The sequence below is a fragment of the Lynx rufus genome, unplaced genomic scaffold (assembly GCF_022079265.1).
Source record: "Lynx rufus isolate CCGP_SWC_20201006 ecotype Redwood Valley unplaced genomic scaffold, mLynRuf1.p SCAF_23, whole genome shotgun sequence".
NCBI classification, from domain to species: Eukaryota; Metazoa; Chordata; class Mammalia; order Carnivora; family Felidae; genus Lynx; species Lynx rufus.
Window position 1 is genome coordinate 2,856,482 of NW_025814838.1, and position 13,716 is coordinate 2,870,197.

The window sequence follows — 13,716 nt, forward strand, 5'->3', positions numbered from 1 at the left end:
TCTGTGTCTCCCTCTCTACCCCTCCCCCACTCATGCTCTGTCTCTCTCTGCCTCTCAAAAATAAAGAAACATAATAATAAAAAAAATTAAAATAAATAAAATAAAAATGAAATCAGTGGGGGAAAGGACAGGTCATTCTATAAGGATTCAAGATAATCAGCTACTCATTAAAAACACTTAACTTAGATCCTTAACTCACACCATTCACCAAGATAAATTCTAGGTGAATTAATGTAAAAATATAGGACAATGCATTTACAGGTGTTCCTTTTCCAAAAAGATAGACACAGCATGTGAAAACTGCAAAGGAAAAGCCTGGTAAATTTGACTATATCAGATATCAAAGTGTTTGACAAAAGCAGCTTTATTCATAATTGCCAAAACTTGGAAGCAACTGAGATGTCCTTCCACAGGTAACTGGACCACAGGTAAATGGCCTGTGATGGGTCCAGACGATGGAACATTATTCAGCACTAGAAAGCCATGAAGAGACAGAGAGGGACCTTAAATGCATATTGCTAAGTGAGAGAAGCCAGCCTGAGAAGGCTATGTACTATGTGATTCCAACTATATGACATTCTGGAAAAGGCAAGCCTGTGGACACTATAAACAGATCAGTGTTTGCCAGGGGTTCAGGGAGGCAGAGAGGGAGGGAGGGATAAAAAGGTGGACCACAGGGGATTCTTAAGGCTATGAATGATTCGGCACAGTAATGGTGGTTACCTGTCACTATACATTTATCAAAGCCCATAGAATGTGCAACACGAAGAGTGAACCCTAATGTAAACTAAGGATTTAGTTAATAATAATGGATCAGTATTGGCTCATCAATTGTAACAAATGTACCACATGAATGCAACATGTTAATCATACGGGAGATTGTGGCAGTGGTGACTGGGGACACATGGGAACTCTCCATAATTTCCCCTCACTTATTCTGTGACCCTAAACCTGCTCTAAAAAGTAAAGTCTATTAATTTAAAAAAACAAAAAGGTGTTTGGTACATGGAAAAAGACAGAGCAGTAAACTCTTGGGTAGTCTACGTGACAGATAGGATTAGTATCTAGAATACATAAAGAATTCCTACCAACCGATAAGAGAAAATACTTTTTTTTTAAAGAAAAAATTGACAAAGGATACAGACAGGCACTATACAGACAGAGATAGGCATGGTCAATAAACATGTGAAACACGCCCAAGCTCACTAGTATGAGGGAAATATAAAATTGACAACAATGTTGAGGTGTCATTCTGCATCCTGCGATGGGCACAGGTTTTCATGTTTTGGAATCTCCAGTGTTGGTGAAGGTTTAGGTAAGTACCCCCAGACAGCTGGCAGAAACACATGATGGGGCTACCATGCAGGAAAGCAATTTTCTGACATTGACTCAAATATAAAACGCATATACTTTATGACCCAGCAATTCTTATTATTCCATCCGGAGCAGTACTTGCTTGTATCCCCAAAAAGACTTGTAGAAAGGTGTTCATCGCAGTATTTCTTGTAGAGCCGAAAACGGGACAAGACTTAGTACCATCCATTGATTGGGTAGATAAAACATGCTACTTCGTTATTAAGGAATCGTATGCGTTGGTTCCGAAGAATAAGCTATATCAGTTACGTATGTCTTGGCAAGTTCACCCAGAATTGTGTCAAGTGACGAAAAAGAAGATATCCATATGGCTCACCGTTCGCCTCCTTTCAACAGACTGGGCCAAGGCAGAGAGGACCAGAGAGGGTGCTGTTGAATGGGTGGGATAGCCCAGGTCAGTTCTGCGCCACCTGCCAGGGCACGACTAAGGATGTGGTCTAGGATGTAGTCGGGCCTGGCAGAGACAGACTGGGGGAGGAGGGACTTTTAGGAGGCTCCTGAGGAGGCCTCAGCACCTGTCGTGGTGCCTGGATTTCCTCCCTGGGATTTCCTGACTCAAGGGCTCCCCACCAGCTCTAATCTGCAGTCAGAGAATAGCAAGAAGTGTCTATGAGGGGTTGTCTATGACAACCACAGAGTCCTTGGTCTCCTTTGGGTCTGGGGTCCAGTGACTGGCGTCAGGCACGAGGTGTGCTGGAGCCTACGGGTGCCCACTGGGCACACCTCTCCTCTGCTCTGCCTTCCGTGACCTCACACTGGTCGCTTGACATTGGCCGTAGTGGCACCGTGGAACCTGATAGATGCTACAAATCAGGGCTTTTCTTTTGCCTCTGGAGAACCAGTTGCTAACCATTTATCTCCACCCTGTGGGAACACAGGATGGCTTCCTCCCTCCATTCCCCACCCTGGGTCCCAGGACACAGAACCCCACTCCCTCTTTACTTCTGCCTTTGCTAAACCTCCATCTCTCCACTCCTTATCTCCATCTTTTCTCTTGCCTCCTCTTCAAGAAGAGGGGAGAGGGTGGAGAGCCTTGGAGTTGAGGGCATTTGGATATGGGCACCAGTCACAACTATGCCATTGACTCCCTCTGTGACCTTGGACAGACTTTCCCACTCCGGGCTTCTGTTTTCTCCCCTGTGGAATGGAATAATCGTATTCAGGGCTACCACATACAGCCTTGTAGGCATGGTTCTGCTTCAACATAGACTGTATTGTGAATGGGGCCCTATGGAGATGCGCAGTGGGCAACCTGAACAACGGTACATAGTCCTGATCAAGGTACTTCATGATACTTCAGAGGGTTGTTATGAAAATTAAGAAGTAATCATACAGAGTGCTTGGCACATAGCAGGTGCACAAACATGGTTGTTTTCCTTTCTTCTTGTTATCTACCCCTCCTCTTCTCATCAATAGTGTATCACTCTATCTTAAGGTTAGGTTCCTGAGGGCTCCAGATGCCACAGTCCACACAGAGAAATGTCCCCAGGTTTATAATAATCCTGGTGACTATAATGATTACATGCCACTGAGCACAGACTAGAGGCTGCCTTGCCTCACTTCACTGACTCTTTGCCTTACGTGTCACAGTCCTCGTCTTCGGATTCAAGGACTTGAAGCTCAGAGGGTGAGGCTTTGCCCAGTGCTACGTGATGAAAACATGGTGGAAGAGGATTCCCGCTCAGATCCCTTGGAATCCAAGTTCTCCCAGCCAGTGGGCTCAAAGATTTTTGACCATGAGCCACAGAAAAACATTTCATGTTTCAGTCACTGCGCCCATGTACACATGCATAGAACTGAAAAGGTCTCCAAAACAATATTCATTCCTGCTACATTTGATGTATCAGATATTTCCATTCCGTTCCGTTCCGTTCCATTCTGTTCCATTCTTCTTTTTCTTTTTTAATGTGGCAATCAACAGTGGCAATCATTGAAGGTGATTTCATGACCCACTAGTCTAGCGAATCAACACCTGCAGTTTGAAAAATACCCTCTAGGCTGCTTCTCCCAAATGACCTCCTAACGCAGGAATCAGCAAACTATAGCCCACGGGTTAAAATCTGGCTCGGTGCCTGTTTTTCTAAAGTTTTATTGGTACACAGCCATACTCATCCATTCATACGTTTATTGTCTCTGACTCTTTTGTGCTACGACAGTAGAGAAGTAGTTACAACAGGGACTGCCTGGACCACAGAGCCTGAAATATCTACTTACCTGGTACTTAACGGAAAAAGTTCGGGGCTCCCGGGTGGCTCAGTCGGTTAAGCATCTGACTCTTAGTTTCGGCTCAGGTCACGATCTCACGGTTTCGTGAATTCAAGACCCGAGTCAGGCTCCCAGATGACAGCACAGACCCTGCTTGGGATTCTCTCTCTCCCTCTCTCTCTCTCTCTGCCCGCCCCCCACTCATGATGTCTCTGTCTCTCACAATAAATAAGTAAACTTAAAAAAAGACAAAGAAAAAGTCTGCCCGTCCGTGCAGATTTGACTCTGTGTCTCCCTTGTTTAATTTCTCCACGCCTTCCCTGTACCTTCTTGCTCAGACTCAAGCTCCTTGGCTGGCTTAGAAAACACCACCCTCTGGCTTCCCCGCTCTGGTCCTACCAACGGCCCTTCCCCTTCCGTGCTGTCCCCCAGCACTGACAGGCCCACAGGACAAAGGTGGACAGAGCTCCACCTTGCTTCCTGACCTCTTGTTCTGCTCCCCCCACAGGCCTCCTGGGAATGGTCGCCCACATGATGTACACACAGGTGTTCCAGGTCACCGTGAGCCTCGGCCCTGAAGACTGGAGACCCCACTCCTGGGACTACGGATGGTCCTTCTGGTAAGTGGCCTTTGACCTTCAGACACCAGAGCCTCCACGCATGCTGGGCCTTCGGCAGCTCGGCCCAGGCGAGGGAGGAAGGGCAGAAGAGGGCAAGGGTAGCCCAGAGTGCACGGGGACTTTGAGACTCTAGATCTGGGGTTGGCAAACTATGGCCCATCCACTACGTGTTTTTATGCAGCCCTCAACTTAAGGATGGTTTTTACATATTCAGATGCTTGAAATCAATCAAAAGAAGACTAACACCCTGTGATGTGTGGAAATCATGTGCAATTTAAATTTCAGTGTCCATAAATAAAGTTTTATTGGGACAGAGCCACTCTCGTTATTCACGCGTTGTCGTGTGGCTGCTTTCACGCTACAATGGCAGAGCTGGGCGGTTGCAGGCGACAGTCAGTGGCCCACACAGCCTAAAATGTTCACCGCCCGGCCCTTTACAGAGTAAAGCTTCTGACCCCTGCCACACAGGCCGTTCTGGAAGGTGGAGGTGGAAGCTGACGAGTTGGGGGCGGCGGGGGTGGGGGGGCCTGGGAGGTCGGATAAGTTTTGTGTGCAAGAGCAACACAGAATCGGTAGACTCCCGAGCCAAGTAAACAAGGGGTGTGTGTTAGTTCGGGTGACCCAGAAGTCCAGTTGGGTCAGCTGGGGGGGCCTCGGGTCACGACGGAAAAATCCGTTGTGACCCTCTGCGAATTTAACCCTGTCCCTGGGCGGGCTTTCCTCCTGGTGGTGAGAAAGCTCCCTCCTGGTGCTTCTTCCTTCACATACGGGGGAAGGGAGGGTTCCTCTTTCCCCAACGTTGACCAAAGTCCCCGGTCTCCCCCTGATGGGCCCAACTCAGGTCATCTTCTCTCTCCTGAATCATCACCACAGCTGAGGGAGGGCCAGGAGCATATTGGTTCCGCTTGCCCACGCTTACCTCTCGGGCGAGGAATGAGCCCAAACCTCTCCGGTGGTGAATGACCGGGATGGGTGCTGGGTGAGCATCTGCCCCAGGCACAGCTGGGTCCAGGTGCTCAGGTGATTTATCAGGAGCTCTCCCCGCCCCCTTGCCTGTCTCTGTTCCCTTTGTCCTTTGTCTTGTCTTCATTCACAAGCAGCCTTCCCTAAGCAAAGATGGTCACCATGCCCAGCTCTAGGCTTCCATTTTACAAACGTAGCAATACCAGCAGAGAGATGGGGCTTCTTTCCCATATTTCCCGCCAAAATCCTGGTTATGGCTGTCATTGGATTAGCTTAAGTCGTGTGCCCATCCCATGACCAATGATTTCGACCCTGATTGGTCTGGCCTGAGTCACAAGGTCCAGGCGGCGGGATTGGCCCCACCCAATCCCTTGGACAGAGACAGGAGGAGGAGCCTCCCCAGTGGAAAATTAGGGGTGAGGCGGGGTTATCAGAAGGAGGAAAGACAACGACCTCAGTTGTCCATTACACGAGGTATGCAGGCCTGCTTCTGGTGGCCGGGAACCACTTATCCACTCAGTCACTTTACATGCGTTTACCGATTGCTTACTCGGGGACAGAGCAAGCACAGAGCACAGAGGAGGGGTTGCTGACTCAGCTTCGGGCAGGGAGGGTCCTCTGGGGAGAATGTGATCGGGCAAAATGTGGAGAAGGGAATAAGACAATGTGCTGGGCAGAGGGGACAGGAGGTACAGAGACTTTGGAGGATCGTCAGAATGGAGTAGGAGTAGGGCTCCAAGTAAGAAGGACCCCCTTCCAGACCACTGGGGACTCTTGCTAATTTCACCCCTTCCCACCCTCTGTTTGGTTTCTGCTTTGCAAAGGCACGTGTCTTAAAGGGACCTTGACTCTCCCATCACCATCCTTGATCCCTGTTAAGTGGAAGGCTCGCAGGGAAACCAGCTAAGGCTCTGGTGCCCCCTGTTGCCCTACACGTCCCTCCTTCTAGCAGCTGTCGCCTGAGCTCTTGACCTTGGACGGTGGTCACCTGAGCTAGAGAAGGGGGCAAAGGAAAGGAATGAACATTCTTGGGTGTGAGCACGTGTGTGACCGCCTGTGCCACGTATCGAGGCCTGGTATGTCACCATCGCCACGGCGCGGTGCGGTGGAAATTTTGTGGAGGGGAAACTGAGGCACAGGCAAACCTAAGTAACCCGTCCAAGCTCTCTCTGGCCACTGAGCGGCAGGGCTGGGATCTGAACCCGGGCAGTGTGGCCTCAGAGCCCACACTCCTAACCTCTGTATTCTGCCTCTGCGAGAACGGGGTGATACGTAGACACTTCGTGGATGTGCATGGCACGCTGTTTGACACACGGCAAGTGCTCTCAAACACCAGCCCTTCTAAAATTTTTTTTTTTAACATTTATTTATTTTTGAGACAGAGAGAGACAGAGCATGAACAGGGGAGGGGCAGAGAGAGAGGGAGACACAGCATCTGAAACAGGCTCCAGGCTCTGAGCTGTCAGCACAGAGCCCGACTCGGGGCTCGAACTCACGGACCACGAGATCGTGACCTGAGCCGAAGTCGGACGCTTAACCGACCGAGCCACCCAGGCGCTCCAAACACCAGCCCTTCTAATGTTACCGATTTCCATATGAAATTTAACACACGCAACCCCCCCCCCCCATGTTGCTCAGAAAGGTTGGGTCACTCACCCGGAGTCCCACAGCCTTAAGTAGCAATAGGATTCTAGAAGCCCCTGGCTCTCCGCCCTGGCACTCAGTGTCTCGAACGGGGCCTGCCGGTGTCGGCCATGGGAAGCTTTCCTTCCCTGGAAGCCAGGCCTCCTGCCCTGCTCCTGTTCCCTTGGGGCTGGCCTCATTCTCATCTGACTTATTTAAGGCCGGGGCCCAACGTGCGGTCCCTATTAGGGCTGATCCATTTCTTCTTGTCACCAAGGCCTGCAAGATGGATCAGCCCCATTTTTCATCCCTTGCTTTTGGGGCCTCGCCAGGGCTGTGCAGCGTCATTGTGTCATTTCTCTTGTTTAATATGTGTGAGGCCGTTTGTCAAAATTCTGGCCCCAGCGCCTCCCCCATCCCCGCCCCAGGCACCAGGCAGGAGAGCAGCTTTGAGGCCAGACAGCGCCAGCCTCTGCCTCCCCGCCCAGCAGAGCGAGACAGGCCGCGGAGACTCGGGAGGTCGGGGATCAGAGATGCCCAGCTGATGGTGGGCACCGGCTTCTGGGAGGCACACGTGCCCAGGAAGGGGAAGGGTCCATGGTTGAGAGTCAGACGGCCTCGTTCACACCTTGCCGACATGCACTGCTGGGCCGCTGGGGGCAGGCACTGCGGAGGGGTGGTTGAAGGGCGGCCCCTGGGCTCAGACAGCTTGGGAGCAGATCCCCACTTTGACCCTCACCAGCCGTGGACTCGCACCAGGTCCCTCCGCCTCCCCGTGCCTCAGTATCCTCAGCTGTAAAATGGGGAGATGGCCCGAGTCTGTTGGCAAGCAGTCTGTCAGTTTTCTGTGGATTTATAACACATCACCCTAAAATGTAGTGGCTTAAAATAAAAATGTGTTATTGTCTCTTATGGCTTAACGGGTTGCCTGGGCTTAGCTGGGTATTCCTTGCTCGGCGTCTTCCATGACGCTTTGGTGGGATGCTGGCCAGGGCTGGAGTCATCTGGGGCTTGGCTGGGCGGGGGGGGTCCAAGCTGGCCCCTCCCAGCACTGGCTGTGGGTGCTGGCTGGGGGCTGGGGGCTCAGCTAGGCTGTCAGCAGGACCAGCTTCTCCAGGCCGGTGGCCGGGCCCCTGCGGGGAGCAAGCATTCCGAGAGAGATCGGAGCAGAAGCTACAAGTTTATTTTATGACCTTGCCTCAGAAGTCACACTGTCGTTTCCGCTGCTTCTGTTGGTCAAGAGCAAGTGATGGGCCAGATTCAAGGAGAAGGGGCCCACACAAAGCATGAACCCCGGGAGGTGAGGCTCCCGGCGGGGGGCATCCTTAGGGAGGGGCTGCAATGAGGACTATGTGAAATAACACGTGTGAGGTGCTTAGCACAGAGGATGTGCTCCACGCATGTTATTATTAAAGGCAAGCAACCCAGCGTCTCAAGTGATTCATCTCTCGAGTCGATAATACTAATGCATGCCTCACAGGGTCTCCATCCGCCCTGGATGCACCGCTCACATTTGCTCCCAGGACTTTAGTGTTCTCTTAGTATCCAGCCCTGGCCGTGACTTCCTGTCACTGCCCAGCTCGCTGCTTTGGCCGTGACAAAGCTTCAGAACCCCATCCTCACCCTGAGCCCGGAGCCCCTCCAGCCCTCCCGCCTGTTTGGTTTTTTTTTTTTTTCCAAAAAAACTCTCCCCTTAGCCCAGGGGCTGAACCCAGCCAGTAGACGTTTTGTGTGGCCTGCCACGATGTTCTATAAAAGTCGTATTTGCTTTTAACAGTCTAAAAAGGTAAACATTTTAGGCAAAACTCCAAGTTTTGGGCTTCTCTTGACCATTAGGGGCTATGTCCTTGCCTAACTGGCATTGCCACATGGCAGCCGGCGGCTGAAGCTGAGGGGTGGTTGCCCCCGTAGATGGGGCCCATGCTGTCCGGTTCACCCCTGTCCCCACCACTCCTTCTCGCCTCATACTTTCCTCACTTCACCATCTAGCTGAGTCTGTGGGAATGTGAGTTTGTGACCCCCACGTGGAATGTCAGCATGTCCGTTTTCCTGGCGATGGCGGGGAAGGGGAAAGCTAGTCACTCTGTGCTTCTGATTTCAATTTGATCAAAGTGGAGAAAGATAGAAAAAAGGCCCTTCCTACCACAACACACACAGTGGAACCCCAGTCCTGAGCATTTAGTCCGCAGACTGAGGGTAGGAGAGCATCGTGGAGTTGTAGCTTTATAAGAGCTAGAAGCCCAGAGAGGTTAAGCGATTTGGCACAGGTCACACAGCAAGAGAGCAGCAAGTTGGGCCAGGTCCCAGAGGGGTGGTGCCTCTCTGTTTGCTTCTGGGACCCCATCTGTGTGAAGTGTGATGGCCTCACTGCTACCCTCCTCCCTTCCTCCCCTTGCTCCCTTCCAGTCTCCACAACCCTGTGGAAACAGAAGGCTAGCCTCTTCCCTCTCTCTCAGGACCCTCGGCTGCCCTACCCTCTCTGCAGGCCTTAGCTGGCATTTCAGCAGATCGATCCCTTAGGGGTGGGGGGTTCTGCTGCCATGACCATAGAAGAACCTTGGCCCCAAAGAACCACTGGGGAGGATGTGTTTGCTGGTGTCCCTGCTGAGAGGCTGTGTGGTCAGCAGGAAGCTCTCACTCTTTCTCCTGTCCCCCAAGGCAGGTTGTTCTTGCCTCCTTTTGTTTAACACCAAGGAGGGGAAGGAGAGGCGTGGCCACCCAAGGACGCCTGCTGGCCATGGCTGGACTGCCTGGGGCCCCAGAACCTGCCGTCATCAGCTCCTGGTCCCATCAGTTCTGGGGCACTGAGCGTGGCCTGGACCGAGCATTTGGGTACAATGACTCTGTGCCCGTCTGGCCTGAAAGAGAACTAGGGCTGCCCCCCTCAGTGGTCAGTTAACAGTCTTCCCACGGAGGAGGGCCTGGGGGACACTGCAAGGTGGCATCTATGCACCTCTGAATCAGCCCCCAGCATTCCCCTGCCCCTGCCCCCCCACAGCTCCCAGAGGACAGAGTGGTTGACAGTCACTCTGTCCACCCCATCACCCTCCCCTTTCCTCCCCACAGTGTCCACTCTGCTCTTGGCTCCAAAAACCAGGCCAACCACCCACGTACCTCAGGCAGCAGCCCAGGGGTGCACCAGCTCAGAATTGCAAGCTGCAAACAGCAGGAAGTGTTCCAGTCCCGAGGTTTTCAAACAGTGTCCTGCGTGAGGGCCCAGAGGGGTCTTGGGATGAGGCATGGCAGGGAGGATGAGGCCCTGAGCCCCTCACCCACGTTAAAAGCAGGGCAGTATTTTTATAGCTGTTCAATCTCTATTTATTCATTCTGCAAATATTTGTTGAGCACCTGCTATGTGCCAGGCACTGTCCTTGGTGCTGAGCATATAGCCGGGAACAAAACAAAGCTCCTGTTTTCATGAAGCTGATGTTCTGGGGCGGGAGTGGGGGAGCTACTGCTTCTGGGATGATGGAATAGACATCCTTCTCCCTATTCCTCCTGCTAAGTCCCGGCTAGCACTCCTGGAACATTATACATAAAGCAGCATAAGAGGATGCTAAAAGGTAGACACGAGACAGCAGGCTGGCCAGGGACTGAGAGCATATTGGTGAGTACTTTTTGTCTAGCGCATCCCGATCTACAAATGAAGAAGTCAGCAAGCCAGCAATGCGAAAAGGCATGCACATGCGCATACACACACACACACACACACACACACACACACACACCACGGAGTCTGCTTTCTATAGCCAAAGACCAGGAAAGGGGCAGCCTACCAAGACAGAAAGTTTAGCAATAACCGTATAGTGATACATAACAGACAAAAAAACAACAACCCCAACAACTGTGGTTTGACCCCCACTCATGCCATGCCAAGCTTAGACTCCCCTCACCAGGCTATAAGGAGGCACCTAACTGCATGCCCCCTCACCTGCTGTGGTGGTGCCAGAGTAGGGAGCTGGGACTGTCACTTTGCTGGGAAAGTAACAAGCCCCACCCATCCCCAAGTGGCGGTGGAAATCCCACGGGGAGCCTGGACCTCACCTCCAGCAGGCAGTAACAGGACTGAACGTTTTCTCCCTAAGACTGGGAACGCCACTCTTCCTCAACATAGTGCTGGAATTTCTTGCTAGTGCAATAAAGCACGAAAAGTAAATAAAAGGCATACAGATTGGAAAGGAAGAAATAAACCAGACTTGTTTGCAGATGACAGGATTGTCTATGTAGAAAAGTCCAAGACATCTACCAAAACATGCCTAGACCTGATGTATAGGTTCAGTAGAGTCTCAGGATATGAGACAAATAATGTAAAAATCTATTATGTTTCCATAAACCGGCATTGAACAGTTGGACAACAAAACTAAAAATACAATACCATTTGCATTCAACACAGTGAACACTTCATCATCAATCTAACAAAACATTTTAGGCCTTCCATGGTGAAAACCACAAAATGCCAACGAAAGGAATCAGAGAAGATCCAAATGAGAGAGACAGCGTGTTTGTGGTGAAGACATCAGTTCTCCTCGAGTTAGTATACAGTTTCATGCAATTCCTGTGAAAATCTCAGCAAGATTTCTTGTAGGTATAGGTAAGATTATTTTAAAATTTATTAGGAAAGGCAAAGGAGCTAGAATAGCTAAAATAAGTTTGAAAAAGAAGGCTAAAAGTGGAAGGCTAAAATTGGGAAGTCTACCCAACTTCAAGACTTAATACATAGTTACGGTAGTCTAGATTGTGTGGTATTGGTGGAGGGGTAGACACACAGATCAATGGTGTGGAATAAGGAGCCCCAAAATATGCCTCATTGATATTTGACAAAGATGCAGTTCCGTTCCATGGAGGGGGGAGTAGCCTTTTCAACAAATAGTGCAGGAGCTACTGGACAGTCATAGGTAAAAAAACAAAACAAAACAGAACAAAAAAGCACTCGATCTAAACTCCATGCCTTATCTAAAAATTAACTCAGAATGGATCATGGACCTACATATACATTGTGAAATGATAAAGTTTTTAGAAGAAAAAAATAGAAAATCTTTGAATCTAGACCTAGGCAAAGAGGTCTTAGATTTAATATCGATTGGATCAAAAACATAAAAGGAGCATTTGATAAATTGGATTTCAGCAAAATTAAACACTTTTGCTCTGTGACAGACCTTGTTAAGAGGTTGAAAAGACAAGTTGCTGAGGAAGAAAAGACTTGTTAGCCTCCGCTCTGACAAAGGACTCGTAGCTAGGATCAATGAAAACACTCAAAACTCAAAAGGAAACAATAACAGCAGCAAAACAACTCGATTAAAAAGTGGGCAGGAAGACATGAACAGAGATTTTGCCAAAGAGGATAAACAGATGGCAAGTAAGCAACTGAAAAGATGTTCACCACCATTAGCCATTAGGAAAATGCAAATGGAAACCATGATGAGGTGTTACTACACATCTATCAGAATCGCTAAAATAAAAAAAAAAGTGACAACATGAAATGCTGGTGCAGATGTGGAGAAACTCAGTGATATCAGGGAACAAATGGTTGATACATGCATCAGGGACAACTCTCCAGAGAATCACACCGGGTAAAAAAGCCAATCCCCAAGATACATGCTGTGCAATTCCATTTATATAGCATTCTTAAAATGACAAGATTATAGAAATGAAGAACTGATTACTGGTTGCCAGAGTTTGGGAGGGGAGTGGGTGTGGCTGTAAAATGGCCACAGGAGAGATGATCGCGGTGATGGATGGAAATATTCTGTATCTCGATTGTATCCATGTCAATATGCTTGTACTATGTTTGCAAGATGTTACCATGAGGGAAACTGGGGAAAGCGTACATGGATGGATCTCTCTGCATGATTTCTTACAACTGCATGTGAATCTATAATTATCTCAAAATAGAAAGTTTCATTTAAAAACAAAGAATAATAAATAATAGGGGGAAAAAAAGCTACAGGGGAATTACAGGGTGTGGTGAGGGCTGAGAGGACACTGAACAGGGGTATGTGATAGAGACTCCTCCTCTCGTTGGGTCATCAGAGTTGGTAGTTGACCTGCTCCTAGACAAGACTAGAAATTCACTTTAAAACTAAGCTATGTAGAAGAAGGGAATGTATAAAAAATAATTGTATAAGAACTTGGGTTGCCAATGACAGAAACCCAATTCAAATTGGCTTAGGGGAAAAAAAATCTGATAAAGGAATTTGGGCACCCATAACTGAAAAATCCAGGGATAATGGCTTCAGCTCAAGGATCTAGCTCCTTTTCATGGCTCTGCTTTGAGGCAACCTCATTAGCAGGTTGCATAGTGGCAAGGCAGGCCCCAGCAGCTCCAGGCTCAAATCCCACCCGTGTGGTACTCCAGGAGAAAGATGAGCCCTGTTTTCCAACAGCTTGAGCAAGAGTCCCGGGATCGGGTGTCACATGCCCATCCTTGAACCAATATCTGTGGCCAGAGGGAAGTGATGCCCTCATTGGCCAGGTGTTGGCCATGTGATCATGCCTAAAGGTTGGGGGGGGGGTGGTGGTGAGGCCAGCTCCATACAAACCACATGACCTGAGAAGAGGGGAGCACTGGTCCCTTAACAGAATGGTTGCTGGTCAGGCAAAACTAACCTATGTATCCTTGTGGAATCCCAGAAAAAGCCTGCTTCTTCATTTGCCATCATCATGCTTTTAATTTCCACCTGTCTAAACACGTACCGCACATTGAACTAGTCTTGAGTTTCATTGCTCAGAGGAGAGAGTATCTGATTGGACCAACTTCCCAGATGTTCAGCCCTCATCCAGTCATCTATGAACAGGGGGGCGGGGTCACCTACTGGACTCTTTGATGGACAAGGCCGTTCTAAGAGGGGCCAAGTGGACCCCATGCCTGTCTATTACAGCTACTCAGAGTTTCTGGGAGATCAAAATTAGCTCATTATCATGAAAGAACAAG

At 49.5% G+C, this 13,716-nt stretch overlaps 1 protein-coding gene across 3 annotated transcripts in view; it reads left to right on the forward strand.

The window, feature by feature from the left end:
• The window catches only part of GSG1L (GSG1 like), a 206,915-nt gene that overhangs the window by 164,084 nt on the left and 29,115 nt on the right, over window positions 1-13,716 (forward strand). For all 3 annotated transcript variants that reach the window (XM_047087874.1, XM_047087875.1, XM_047087876.1), the window contains one exon: window positions 4,088-4,199. In XM_047087874.1, coding sequence (XP_046943830.1) covers window positions 4,088-4,199 — 112 coding nt within the window. The remainder of the gene's footprint in view (window positions 1-4,087; window positions 4,200-13,716) is intronic.